The following is a 14,970-nucleotide window of genomic DNA, read 5'->3' on the forward strand; positions in this document are numbered from 1 at the left end:
AAGCATTATTTAGTGGAGGTGCTGCTAAACGTCTTCGTAGTTGTCCTGATGATAATGGTCAGGTGCAAGCACGTTTCAGCCTCGGCTTCCGGCCCTCTTGTAGGTCCATTTCATACCAGGGCAGAAGAACAAGGTTTCTGTTTCCCGCCGATCTAAAGATGGTTCACTTGACCCGCGAAGAGCACGTCTCCCGTGTGGCGGTTGCGGATGAAGAACAGGAACGGGTGGTCCACCACAAACGGCAAAAGTGTGTCCGGCAAACTGCCTCTTGTGTAGAAGATGACAGCCGTGGCGCCAGCTGCTTCGCTGCCTTCTTCGTTCACCTCGACCACGGCCTTGTGCACGACGTCGGCGATGAACAGGTCGGGGGTACCGGTGATTCCCGAAAAGTCGGCCTGACTCTCTCCAAAAGCCTTCGAGGCTCCGAGCTCTGACAGTGGTTGTTTCAGATGGTATGTTCCTTCCAACTGGAACCTGGGTGGAGAAAAATGGTAGATTAGTACCAGAATGCTCATGTTGAGATTTGCAATGATACCTTTCCTCTGTACTTACTGAAAAGCGCCCGTACTGAGTTGCTCATGGCACGCGCGATTAATTCGCCGAAACTTGGCCTCATGGCCAGGCTTGCAGAGTTTATGCTCATTGCAGAAATAAAAGTTTTTTTTAAGGACGCAGTGTGCGTTTGCACGGGCACGCAAATTAGACCATGCGTCTGCGATATAACTACTCTAGAATACTGTCCTACTTTCAAGTTTTCATCATGCAGTTATGCATTCTGCGCTGCAAAGAGTATTCTGGAAATGTCAGAAATCGTGCAAACTACGTTATTGTGTAAAGATATTGCTCTTGAAAAAATGAAACTATATTACAATCATACGAACATTCTATATGAGAAATTCGTGCGTTGAATATCAAACACTTAAATGAAATCAATACGCGAACGCTCACGCTGCAGTTAAGAAGAAGCTGCATGACTCTCGATTACTTACTGTATGCTTGGTATTGATTAAGCCCAGTGATAACGAACCCGATGGGCACGTGAATTGCGGTCGTCGCTTTGAAGCTCCTAGTAGGTGGACTTCGCGTATACCAGCGAAATGTAGAAAGTAAAGCAAAAGTGTCGTTTATTTTTTCGTCCATCCATTGTACAAAAAGTTCGTTTTATGTGTAATAAGACCTTGTCACGGCGCTTTCCAAGCTGTCCAGCGGGGTCATGTACCCCTTACCGATACCATTGCTTCTGAAAAAACTTTTGGGACGCGGTACTCCTGATTGCAATTGAAGCATTTCACAAAACTGTTGGTAGCTTTGTATCCTCGTCTCCAATCATGGACAAGTGGTTGCAGAACGTAGTGTCTGCTACCTGCTCAATGCCTGAAGCATAGAGGGTGGAAAGCCGACGCATGTTATATGACAGGCTCGCCCAGTAAGTCATCCCATGTGTCTGGTATTCAAACTTCTCACTTCACTGCCATTGACCGACTACCGACCGTACAGCAGTTTCAACGCTGCCCCTGCCTCGCGCCGACTACGCTTCTGCTCTCGCTTCAGACCCTTTGCCGAGCCGGCACAAATTCCTGCATCGATTGACTTTGTAGCCCGCCGGCCAAGCGAGAGCCGGCGGTTAACTGCGGATTGAATCCCGCTTTATTTAACGCTCTTTATCAGGGTCGGCTTGTTGTTTCGAAATAGGAGGAAGTGGTGTTATGGCGCAGCTAGGAGACGCTTTCTGCTCTGGGCGCTGGCAGGAAGCGCGTAGTTTTAGACATTTCGGGCAAGTACTTGTCGCGTCCGCGTTCGCCTGAGTTATGCAGCCACTGTGGTTTCGTCTTATCTGACACGCAGTGTCATTGTTCTATTACATGTTTTGACCTTACCACTGGCGCCATATGTAATAAACGAGCGTTCGTTATAACTGCGGGCGTTGTAACTGTGCTTGACTCTATTAAAGAAAAACAGTGATACCACAAATGAAAGCAAATTAAAACGCTCTTATTGTCAGAGACAGTTTAAGTACAATAAGAATGAATTCACTGCGATCTTGACGAAACCTAAGAAAACGTATTAAACAACGTAGTGACGAAACTCAGGATTGTTAGAAAACAAGCGTCCGAAATTAATAGGGACGTTACAGAGCTTGGTCTGAACGGACACGTTGTCCCTCCTGATTGTTCGGTACAAACGGCCCAAGGAGTTATCGACCAGTATTTGTAGGGAGCATCATTAGTATTCTTTTTGAGGGACTAATCGCAATCCAACTAAGGGCATTTCTTAATAAAATATATAACCTATCGCCAGCAACATAGTTTTCTCCCACATACGTGACGTTCTACTAGAATACTGTAAGCATTTCTGAGCTGACAAATCGAGTTTAATGGTAGCGAAGTCGCAGGTGACCTTCACTAGTATTTAAGGAAGAAAAGGAGTAGTAATAGGGTCCGTAGAAGCTCGCGTTACGTGTTTTTGTCGTCTTCGACTTCTTTATCCTTTAATTGTGCGCTTCCACAAACTCAGCGGCAGTACCGCTGAGCTTTGTTAGCCGCATACGGAGGTGAGAAAACGGTCCGGGCTGCCTAACGCGTCGCTAAAGTTCGAGAAGAACGGACGAGTACTATCGCGCATTAAGCAGGGAGAGCAGCGTGGGACGCTGAGCGCGCTGTCGTGTGAAAGATTGCTAGTGGCTGAATGCGGCGGCACGTGACATACGAAAAGCGGCCAGAGACACCTAGTCCGCTGCTCAGCTGGAAGAGAAGCGGCTGATGGCGGCGGCTCATCAAGCCACGAGAGCAGCCAGAGAGACTACGCGCTTTGCGCAGTGTGGAAGAATACAAGTGGGCGAGAGAGAAAGCACGTCGAGCAGCCGAAAGACTTGGACAATATCCGTGTAGCTTCTAACTTCCACGAGCCGTTGTAGAATGCAATGCACCTTTCCTGCGGTTAATGTCATGCTTAAACTTACTCTCTCGACGGTGGGATAGACTCCTAATGTTTTTACGCGCCTTCTGATCTTTTTTTTGTGGTTTTCCGGAGTGTGGAAGATGCTGACTTGTGGGTAACTGCAGTAGTATATACCAGGATGGACGGTCCCTGCAGGACAGTCAAGCCATATTTCTAGGGTCGCGCGCTGCCGTAGGATAACGATGGAATGAGCAGGTTACTCTTCATAAATCAGGTAGTGGTTCAAACGCAGGCTTGAATATTTCATTGAGCGGCTGCACTAGCACCTTGTGTGTTTTAAATCGAATACTAGCCATGAGGCAATCGCTACAAGCGTAATGTAGATATCTTCATTACGTGGAACAATAAACCTTCATTTAGCTTTACGTTTCACAAATCGTTCGCTATTAAAATTCCGGCACTGAGAAGAAAATACTCAGCCCTTCGTGCCGGAACAGAAATACTACTTACTTGGGCAGCTTAACCTCAACGTTCCTGTAAGTCAGCTTGGACACGATGCGCTGGAAGACTGGCCACGTAAGGCTCTGCCTGAGAGCGTCTGCGCCTGTTCTTTCGTGGGGTAGCAAAATGGTCATGCTGTAATCGAGCCCGGCATAGGGAAGATCAAGGACATCCGTGTTCGTCTCGTTGTCGTGATAGTATTCCGCGCGGAGGCTTGCACTCATCATGTCCACCTCTACCTGGTTTGCTCCTGCATTGAAGAACGGTGCCTTCGACGTTTCTGACACCTGGAAAGGCGCGTTCCAGAATCCTTTAAAGTAGATAGCGTTGAGGAGGACCATCCTCGCGTCTGGCGAGAGAGGTGCGTTGAGCAATTTCTCAATTTTTCCCGCCGTCTTGTTCTTTACCCAGTCGTTTATCGTATTCAAGGACTGTTGATCACTTAAAGCAGCAGAGTTGATTTCGGCCTCAAATGACTCCGTCAGCAAGTCTAGATACTCTCTCAGCACGGGGTATCCATTTTTAACGATCGCTGCGTTGGCGACCCGGATGGTGGAGTTCGAAGGTGACCGCAGAAGATGTGTGTGCTGTGTATGGGCGCTGGGTACGTGGTCGGACGTCAGGCCTGCAGACGTGTAACCCAGAGTCTCATGCAGATCCTGCTGCGTCTCGCCTCTGGCGCCAACATATGCCATAGCCATTGCAGTCGACACACTATACGGCGAGAAGAAGAGATTCTCATTGGAGGAGACCGGTATCTTGTGAAGGAGCCGAAAGCCCAGCTGGTTGTTGGCGTCGGTCACCTTGTGCTCCTCTTGGGCGGCGCAGAAGACCAAGAGCCATGCGAGGCAGATGGCGGACTTCATGGTTGTTTCCTGCAGGGAAAATGGAAGTCATCGTGTGCACACAGGATGAGCGGTAACGTTTTATGCTCTAGCGTGGCCATCGATTGTAATCTTACGGCGCGGAAAGAGCGGCGGCACACTGTACAGAAGCTTCATTTTCCGTTCGCCATTTTTGACTATGGCTGAGCAGAGGTTAATAATAAATATTTAGCCATTTCCCCAACTGACAATTCTGTTGAATTTGTCACTTCCCAGAAAGAACGAGGCTCTTCGTTAGTAACAGCCGGTTCGACATGTTCTAATCGGCGGAATTTTTTGCCTGCTATGTGGTAAGCCAGTCAATGTGCAAGGCAGCCACGAACATTTTTTGCGTTAGAGCAGCTTTGATACTTCGGCCCGTTATTTACTGGTGCGAACTGCAACTCCCATTTTAGCGCCGATAAAGTGGTATTAAATATTCGTACTAGAACATCTCTGCAAATACTTTTTCTTAGTAACCCATCACTGTGGCTTAGTCGATCGGCGTCTTTTATAGCACATATAGAGCTCTCCAGAAGGAGAACTCCACAAACAGTACCTCTCCATTATTATTTTTACCAGTGGTAGCGAATTATATGAACCGCTGTTAAAGCGTGGCAACTCGTTTGCCTTCGTCCGAAGCCGGCAGCTACTTTTTTCCTTAGAAGAGGAACTTGGAATTTAAGGCGAAGGTTCCGAGGACCAGTGGTAGCGCCGGGTGAGGCATACAGAAAACGATCGACTACAGGGCGTACAACGTAATCCGCAGCCCATCGCCGCATACGTTAAGTCACATTACAGTTTAGTCAGGATATGTATAACCTAGATAGTTACAATTTTTTGCAATGTCGAGCACACAGATTATCCTCTCAAAAATTGCGTGTGGAACTCGAATTTAGCCGAATGTTCGATATACAAAACACGAGTGGCGCTTCTCCTCATCGATCCCTTTTCGCGCGCGAAGACAGGTCGGCAGCGCTGCCTCGGGAACCTGCTGGCAGCGATAGCACTGAGAAACCACATGACGATCCCACATGACATGGGATGTGTTTAGGCGTGGCCCCCGGTTTCTTGTATTGATTTTCTACGCTACATTACTATCATGCGATGAAGCCAACCGAAGTAAACCATAGCGGCGGGCTTCGCTTCTCCAGTGACGGCCTTACGGAAGCCATTTGTACCGAAATTTTAATCAGACTGATCGGTTTATAGTGCACTTGTAGCAGGATCAGCCGTCTTTAGATAGTCAGCGCTTAATTCTAAAGGCGCTGCTGCCTCGATGGGAAGCCGTCTAGGCCTAGCGGCGACCAGCGAGAGGTGCGTTGCACTGTACTCTTCCTGCTGGGTTGCAGATAAGTTTATCGATAGCCACCTTTTATATATCGAATTAAGGATATATCGAACTATTTTGCAATTACATTCGAGTTAGATATAGCCGAGTTCGACTGCATAGTGTGTAGCATGATACGTTTTGAGTGAATGCTAAGGTGACACGTACACATGCCGTATATGAGCGTGGCTAAGTGAAGCGTCAAAGCGCGTTATTCCGGTTTTCGCCTATATGTTCATTTGCAAGTAGAGGGAGGAATCCTAGTGTTTTTTCCTATAGCGAATTTAACGTAAAAGGCGGTAATTTAGAGAGTACGCACCTGAAGACGTCCAGCTCTCCGGAGTATCAGAAGGAGATCGCAGTGCGCGCAACGATCCTGCAAACTGACAGCCGCGTTGAGTGCAGCGCGCCTTGCAGAGCCAACCGAGTAGTGCTTGCAAAGAGCGAACTAGACGAGCTTTATAGTCCCTGTCAGACGCTAGTAATAGGTCACACATGGAGGCATGTGAAGAAATGATATGGCGGCCTTCGACCCGTTCTATCTCTTCGCGCCAAGAGTAACCGAAGAAGCCGGCTGGGAGGCAGGGCCCTCATTATCTATGCGGCCGTTTTTAAGTCGTCCTTGCTGACCAGCATACTCTTGTTTGTTCATCTTAAGCGCTGAGAAACGACGTCAGCAGCCACACAGTATTTGCTTGAATCGCGCTCAAGCTTAGGTTAGGTTAGGCTAAATGCGCGGTGATATCGAATGGTGGGATGACATTTCTTAAAAGGGGGATAAAGAGAGGTGTGCGGCCAAAGCGACTGCCGAAAGAACCGGCACACGAAATAAGCTTTGAGGTCTTGCTTATTGCTTGAGAAATAACGCCGACAACCATTACAGACCATGCCTACCTTAGGTAATTCTTTCTGCCTGCTGTGCTGAGCTCATGTGCTCTTTAAAAATTTAAATGAAAAGAAGAGGAAGGTTCAACTTTTCCTCTTTCCTTACATTCGCCGCTGATAGACATAGCACACACGGTCTTGAGCGGGTGAGGATGATTATGCCCCACTTGTATTTTGGATGATACTGAGCTTTTCTAGAGGATATTGTCACATTATTGTATGAAGAACTCGCCACTATAGTTGCGCGTATGCGATAGAACACTTCAGAAAGATTTCTAGTGGAGTTTTCCATAACCGGCACAATAAGGGTGTCACGTGATTTGCCCATTTTGCCGTGTGTATGCTGCGTGACTCTGAAATTTAGTGGTTCGCACTTCTTAGCATCCCACTTCTTATATGGGCATCCATAAAATCCAACGACAGTTCTTATTAGGCTTCGCGTCGAACGCATTATGCCAGGGCCATTTTGCAGGTCTACTGTAAGCGGAACTTTTCCAGGGTCTACATGAAGAAGACTGGGAACCTTATTTTATAGCATAGAGTTTCTTACTGTTACCTAGAGGGAAAGCTGCCGACCCCTCTATGGGAGTTTGCATAGAGACCCCTCGAGGCCACTTCAGCCACCATGGGCGCTCAAAGCATCATGGGGCGGTGAGCTACCGACTGCAGGACTACAACTTTTGGCCAAAAAATAATAGAAAAATAAAGCTGTTAGATAACTACGAATGTCCTAACATTCAATATCTTGTCTAATGATTGCAACAAACGAGCAGAAAAGCATTTAAGTGCAAAGTTTGCCCAACATAAGAGATGACTAGCTTTCCTATTGGCCAAGTGATAAACACTAAAAAAACTAATACTGCGTAATTAACAGGCGCACTTTTAAAAGTAAATATGTTTTAAAAAAATGTTATTGCTTAGATACTTTAAGAGATTTTTTAATGGCATTTCGGAAGAGTAAAACCTTTTATTGGCGTCGTGTGTCGTCGCGTTTTCACTACTATGGCTTTTCCACACTGCGCTCGCGCGAAAGTCGTCTGCGCACACACGGACAACGTTTTTGGAATGAAACATCTTAGCAATGACACTCCGTGTTCCTGAAAAACTACGACTGTTCCGCAACAAGTAGCTCACCGCCCCATGATGCTTTGAGCGTACATGGTGGCTGAAGTGCAGCGCCGCCAGCTTTCCCTGTAGGTAATAGTAAGAAGCTCTATGTTTTATAGAGAGCCAGGTGCCAGGACACAGAACAAAGCCAGCGCGCCTCGAGTGCTCACCCCCGCTTCGTCGTCGTTTTCGACTCAGCGCGGAGGCCGCGCGGCGCTTTAGGCGCGTGGCAATATTGCCACCGTACGAACCAATCAGTGGCGCCGCACCGCGGCCGAACTGTTTTAGCTAGAACTTGCCATGCCTTGGGCATTGGAGGTGCTCGAAGATTGTCTTCTTCCTCGCTCGAGCTTGCTGCTGTCTGGAACGCCCATCTCGTCTTATTAAACCTGTGCTGTGTTCTTCAACCGTTTGTCGGTGACAATATTGTTACGGGGAAATACTATTTACATTTATTTACAAGCCGTAGGTGAATAGTTCCGAGCCGGGAGCACCAACGCGAACAGGAAGCACCATCAACCTCTTCTTCTTCGTTCGTCCCTTTCACGCGGGAGTCCACTTCGTCTTCCACTTCCACTGCGTCGTAACAATATATGCACCCTGGCCAATCCCCCGCCGTGGGTATGTGCCATTCAGCCCGAGGACATCATCATCATCATCATCATCATCATCATCATCATCATCATCATATTCTAGAGAAACTGTTCTTAAGCGTTGGGTGCCTCTGGCCTTCAGTATTGCTCCCACATACACCGACCTGTTTTGCACGGTCGATCCTTTACACCGCTGCAGTTTCCGTCTCCAGTCATTTTTCTAAACAGGTTCGAAGACGCTGATCAAGAAAAGAAATTGAGTTGTCGGCGGGAATAGCTAATGAAGAGACAAAGAAGGTTTATTTTTTACACTTCTTTACTAGCGAAGCAGCCTAAACCGAACGGTGAGCGCCGAGTAGCTAGACAACCACATTCATGGACAGGAGCAAGATTCATAGACCCGCAAAAATTTAAACAAGCAGACCCATAAAATTTGATCCAAGTAGGCTTTTGTGTCGCGCATTTGTGGTGTCCACGGATGCCGCTTAGGTTGCCGGAGATGATGGTGCCAAGCTTGCTTGGGGAAAGAGCCGAGGACCGCAAATAACAGCGATCATTGCAGTGCCGACGTGGCGTGCGACCGTTCCCGCCGCCGACCACCGCGTCTCTCCTTGCCAGGTTGGCAGGGTGGGTGGCGACTTTAATGTACAGTCCCCATCAAAAGTTTACAGCCCAAGGGGTTTGCTTCTGAGCTCTTTAGCGTGGCTCCCTAGAACATCAAGCAGTCCAAACCATGGGAGGACAGAGGACGTGAAGCCATTCCTCCTTCAAAAGATTACGGTCGCCGAGGATGCATAAGGAGGTAGGCTTCACAAGCAACCCCCTTGGGCTGTATACTTTTGACGGGGGGTGTACATGTAAAGACAAGCAGGAATTTCTTTCCACTTATGCAGGAGAACATCCCGTTCCTCTCGCTCGTAACGCCACCCACGGCTGTGGCAGCCTCGCGAAATGCTTGCACAGACCTGGCTTTTGAGCGCGGAGCGATTGGACGCGTGGCTCATCGGCTCCGTCGATTTTCGGCTGGAACCGCGGCAATCTCATGTAACGCCTATCAAACCTGTGCGACTGCATCCGTGAAGTCAGCAGGGTTCTTGAGACACCAATCTGGCCCAGGTACGCCCAATTTTCGGCCATTTCAAGCAACCCTCCGCATCACCACGTAGCGGGCGAGCTGAGCCTAACGGCTCCGGCTCCCCCGCCGCTGGCTACGGAGTCGCCCGCCAGCCAACCTCTCAACATGGCTCTGCCTGAACAACATCTGTCCCTGTAAGCCAGCCAGAGGACGGCCCATCCACCATTTCGGCGCAGCAAGGTGCCCCTTTTCAAGTCGCTGAAAGCCGGCGCCGCCGCCGGCAGAACGCACGAGGCGCTGCAATTCCCAAGACTCCTCTTAACAACTCAGCAACGGGGGACGCTCGCGCTCCGTCTTCTAAATCTCCACAAAAGACTTCACCAGTGAACGCCCAAGCCAACGGTCAGGATGAACCCTGACTATTACGTAATCGTGCTGAGGCCCCGTAGTACGGTCGCCCTAAAGACAGCCTTTCAGCAAGGTGAGCTCGGCGCTGCCATTTCGCAACTCATCGGTAGGCAGCACAACACCATTCCTATTTCTCCAAATTGGGAACAAAACATAATCATCTGTGGCACGCAGAACCCCGAGGTAGTAAAAAAGCTGCTCACAGACACTCAACTCGCCACCAGCAGAGGATCGCTCGCGCTTTACGGACACCTCAAGATCACCGGTGATGTGTGTCGCGGTGTGATTTCTGTTCACAACCGAGAAACCAGTGAGTCCCTGAAACTTAATGCGCAGTGGCGCGGTGGTGAACTAGTACATGTGCGCAAGCTGGGACAATCGAACGTAGCTGTGCTGACTTTCGAGGGACGCAAAGTTCTGCGTTACGTGCACTATAACGCAAAACTGACTGCCATGAAGGAATAAAAAAAAAAAAAAAACAGTGCCAGCGTGCTACCGTTGCGGCACACTGGGGCACCGGGTGGACAACTGTCCCACCCCGGTCAAAGAAAGATGCGGCCTTTGTGGCCAAAACGTGGGGGTTGGTACTGAGGGGATGGCCCCCCGCGATTGCAGTCCCATGTGCAAAATGTGCGGGGGCCCGCACCTCATCAGCTCCCGTGAATGCACCGGCAAATTCATCCGGCTTCCGCAGCCAGCGCCCAGGACGCCAATCAAGCCTGCCAAGGGAGCCAAATCCGGCGCGACACGGGGAAATCACACCACCGGGCGGCAGCAAATCAGCAAGACGCCACGCCGTGGCGTGACGCCTCCCCCTGGGAAGACAGCAGCAGTAACGCCACCTCCTGGAGAAGAAGAGTTCCCAGCTCTCAGCGATCCATCTGGTGGCGCCGCCTGTATGCAGCTGGGCGAGGGTCGCCTCCTCTCCTACCCCACCAGCACCGTCGAGAAAGTGCGAACTCGCCCTCTTGGGAGCTCAAAACGACAAACTAGCCAGCGAGCTTAACTCGCTCAAAGCCTAATTCCCTACTCCGCCCGAGTCGAGCGACGAGGAAGGAAACATAAGACAGGGAGATTCCTACTCCTGTGGAGATTCGCGCCGCGGCCCTGGAGACCCGTGTGACCGCGATTGAAACACAATTGGCTGACCTCCCCAAAATTATCCACGATGCCATCGCGCGTCAGATGGACAGTGTCATCGCACAGATGACACAAGCCGTAACCCACAATATCGAAAAATGGATAAAAGACAATCCGCGCGTCCTTAAATGCTTAGGGCCAATTAGGAACGCTAACCGCTCCTCAAAATTCACCAGAGTTATTCCCGATGAGTTTGATTTCTCGCAAGACTCCTGCACGTCTGCGTCGGGCACTAGAGGATTAACAACGTAACCCCACCCTCCGCCTCCGACCATGGCCCCAAACCCTAAGTCGTGAGCAAGAACAACTGAGCCGCTTACACTAACGCAGTGGAACTGGCGAGGTCTCAAGAACCGCAAGAAGCGGACTCATCTCCGCCTCTATCTTGAGACCTTTGAGTTCCTCGTCGCTATGGTTGCCCTTTAGGAACCCGGCGCCGGTGCCAAACTCATAAACTACACTACGTTTCAACACAACCCGCAGACATGTATACTTGTTCACAAGCAGTATACTGCGCAGGTGGTCACGCTCCCCACAGCACATTCTTTCCCATACACGATGGTGTTACTGCTACCCCTAAAGCGGCCTGACCCCCCTGTACACATTCTCAACATTTACTGCCCACCGAAACTTAAGAACGTCACGTTCAATGAAATTTTCACCCAAGCTATGCAGGTGGCGGGAAGGGAACCCCTCCTGATCGCCGGCGACTTCAACGCCCCGAGCAGGCTATGGGGGTACCCCGGGAGGACAGGCGTGGGAGGAAGCTTGCGGAAGTTCTTTCCACACTTGGACTCACCCTACACACTGACCCCGCCAACCCAACACGTGCCGGCAATTCGATTCCACGAGATATTTGCCCGGACCTCACATTTACACGCAACATACGCCATGCCGACCAGCTGAATATAGAGGACACTCTGGGTAGTGATTACTGTATAATAAACACAACCTTTTATATGCGTCCCTTGAAACGCCTACAAACACAAGCTCGTGTCCCGGATTGGACGACGTTCCGCACCTCTCTTCCTATCGTAGACCCCCTCCAGTCGGGATACGACGCCTGGTCCAAATCTCTCACGTCTACACTCACACAATACGAAAAGCAAATACAGCTCACAGAAGCACAAAAGGACGTGGACAACCACTTGCTCCACCTTTGGGAGGCCCGCTGCAGCCTTACCAAACGATGGAAGAAACAGAAACACAACAGACGCCTAAAGAAACGCATTCTAGAACTCACACAACAGGCAGTGGAATATGCTACTCAGCTAGCCGACACTAACTGGTTGGACAGGTGGAACGCGGCTGCGCGCCAGATGTCTGGCCCACTGATCTCCACTACGGGGCTGGACGGCGCATCGAGCGCCCGAAAGTGAAGCCACCGGAAGTCAGCCCTTGGCAGTGCACGAAATCTGACCTCGACAGTTTTGTTTTTCCACTTAGCATGTCGTCTTTTCGCCGTTCTCGTCTTTTTCCACGACAGTGCCTACCTATTGCGCCGTCAACTGAGTGAGGAGACCAGCAAAGTCTTCGGGAAAGACGTTTCAAAATAAGGGCCCATTGCATCTCAATGGGACGACACTAGCAGACGACAGGGCGTCGCTACACACAGCAAGAATGAAGCCTCGTCTGCTCAACTCTGTGTCGTCCCGTGCCAACTCTGCTCTTTACTGTGCTGCACGTTCCCGCGCTCAAGCCCAAATTATGCTATCAGTGGGGATAAATTTTAGAGAGAATAGGTGGAAACCTTCACCAGGCAGCCGACTTTGCAGTGACCATTTTATCGAATTATTTTTAGACCGAACTGGAGCGAAGGCTAGGCTACTATCTAGTGAGGTGTCGACGGTGTTCGGTTGATTCACATTAGCGCCTCCAAAAGGTATGGTACTGCTTTTTTGACGGAGCGTGTCATGTATACCTTTTCGTACTGTAGCAAGGTAAGCCTGAATGGCTTTTATTCGTGATGCTTGGTGCAGTTAATTTCTAACAGCATTTCCCACGCGCGCTGCAGCGTTCGTCTTTCTCGTCAGCCGTTTCTCTCGCGCTGTGCAGCTGAAACTTGACTGTGCTTTTGAGTTAGGTTAGAATCATGTCAGGAAGGTAAACGACACCCTAAAGCTATAAATATCAGCTGTCATCTATGAGAAGACTCATTTTCCGCCACCAATTCGAAACTGAAACTGCGGCAGCTGCAGAACGAGTGGCTCTTCGAGTGTAAGGATTTCCGCGCCGTCGTTCGCCTTTTCTTTGCTACATGAAAATTTGGTTTTAAGATGACCTAGCCTCATTGTCATTCCACTACTTCTCCTTTACGCTCGGAAGACAAGAACCAGGCAAAAACATGGTGTTTAATGCGCGTACTCCTTTGCCGCGGCAGGGTGAGATCTGCATGCCTGTTTTCTTCGGTTACTCTGAAATTACACGGTTCTGCACACAATGCTCACATTTCTCGCATTCAATTTGCTTGTTCCTTTCATGTAACAGCCGACGTTACACGAGAACAACGCAAAAAACTGAGAAGAAAAGGGCGAAAGACGCGACTTTTTTAATTGAAATACACAGCAGACATTCGACTTCCGGGACAAGCCGTCCAACTTCCGGTGGCTTCACTCGCGCTCGTCTCGGAAAGCGGGAATGCGGCATCCAGCCACGTAGTGGAGATCAGTGGTCTGGCCGCAACACGTGGCGCCGGTTCCGCGCTCTCATCGTCCCAATACAAACACGCACGGAAACCCAACGCCACTTACATAGGGCTTTGCACAACTTTACAAGGATGACAACACAGCTAGCGCACACGTTCAGGCATCGATACCTGTGCGCCACTAAGTATCCCGGCCGACGGCGTACTCGTACGCAGGTGAGGAGAACACGGAGTTGGACATCCCGTTCCAGCTCCACGACCTCCGGGTGGCCTTAAGGAAGATGAAGCGGGGCACTGCACCCGGGCGCGACAAGGTTACGGTCAAGCTCTTGGCCAACCTTCCCGACGGAGCCTACGCCGCGCTCCTCAAACACACCAGTAGCATTTGGGACGGAGAGACTCCTCTCTCTCTCTCGATTGAAAATCGGCTCTCGTGACCTTCATCCCGAAGGCCGGCAAACCTAGTGACCTGGAGAACCTTCGTCCATCTCCCTCACGTCTTGCGTCGGCAAGCTGATGGGGACGCTGGTGTGCGACAGACTCTCCGATTATCTCGAAACACAGCAAATTTTCGCGGACACCATGTTCGGTTTTCGCCCTCACAAGTCAGCGCAGGATATACTTCTGCAGCTCCAATACGACATCTTAGATCCTGTCGAATGTCCCCTCAACGACAAGATGGTCCTGGCCTTGGATCTTAAAGGCGCATTCGACAACGTCAAACACGAACCACCCTAGTAACACCAAATGTGACCACAAAACATTCCATTACATAAGACAATTTCTTAGAGACCGTCAAGCCTATATACGCATACAAGATGCGGAACACGGGCCATACACTGTTGGCTTGAGGGAAACACCTAAAGGCACGGACCTGTCTGGCCTGCTCTTCAATTTGGCAATGCTTCGTCTTCCCTCCAAATTGTCTTCTTTGCCCGGGATACATCACGCTCTTTATGCGGATGACATTACAATCTGGGCCACGCAAAGTAACCTGGGACACATGGAATCCTGCGTGTAAGCAGCGGCGACCCTAGTCGACGACTACGCGGCCTACTGCGGTCTCCAGTGCGCCCCAGCTAAATCAGAATTTGTGCACTTACGTCCCTCCCCTCGGGACACAACACCGCTTCGCATCAGTCTCCCCTCGGGACAGATTCGGGAGGCCAAGCAGATGCGCGTCCTCGGTTCTTCATACACCATCAACGCAGGGTCGACACCACACTAGCCAAACTTCGCACGGTGGGAGACCAGGTGGGCCGCATGGTCCACCGTATCTCCAACAAGCGGGGTGGATTACGAAGCAAGGGTGCACTGCGGCTTGCCCATGCTTTCGTAACGAGTAGAATCCTCTACTCAACCCCCTACTTGCACCTGCGCAAACACGATGATGACCAACTGGAGGTCATCCACCGGAAAGTCAATAAAACTTGGGTTGGGCCTAGTTGGTACATGATGTTGTGAAGGTATAGGTTGCGCAACCACGGGATGAACCACGAAGAAAAGACACAGACACACACAAGCGC

The 14,970-nt window shown here is 50.1% G+C and overlaps 1 protein-coding gene across 1 annotated transcript; it reads right to left on the reverse strand.

The window, feature by feature from the left end:
* Positions 1-128: 128 nt before the first annotated feature.
* LOC149372484 (iripin-1-like) lies at positions 129-6,037 on the reverse strand. Its single transcript, XM_089586458.1, has 3 exons — positions 5,912-6,037; positions 3,409-4,274; positions 129-474 (listed from the first exon to the last, which is right to left on the reverse strand). Exons 2-3 carry the CDS (start codon positions 4,263-4,265, stop codon positions 153-155), a joined length of 1,179 nt encoding a protein of 392 aa, XP_089442584.1. The 5' UTR covers positions 4,266-4,274; positions 5,912-6,037; the 3' UTR covers positions 129-152.
* Positions 6,038-14,970: the final 8,933 nt, after the last annotated feature.

Source organism: Amblyomma mixtum, chromosome 1, assembly GCF_055824585.1.
Source record: "Amblyomma mixtum isolate Tamu chromosome 1, ASM5582458v1, whole genome shotgun sequence".
Classification (NCBI taxonomy): Eukaryota; Metazoa; Arthropoda; class Arachnida; order Ixodida; family Ixodidae; genus Amblyomma; species Amblyomma mixtum.

Excerpts from the sequence above, each read along its gene's own strand:
- LOC149372484 (XM_089586458.1), bottom strand. The coding sequence starts at position 4,265 with ATGAAGTCCGCCATCTGCCTCGCATGGCTCTTGGTCTTCTGCGCCGCC. Across the intron at positions 475-3,408 it reads GTTGAGGTTAAGCTGCCCAA|GTTCCAGTTGGAAGGAACAT; the intron begins GTAAGTAGTATT and ends TTCTCCACCCAG.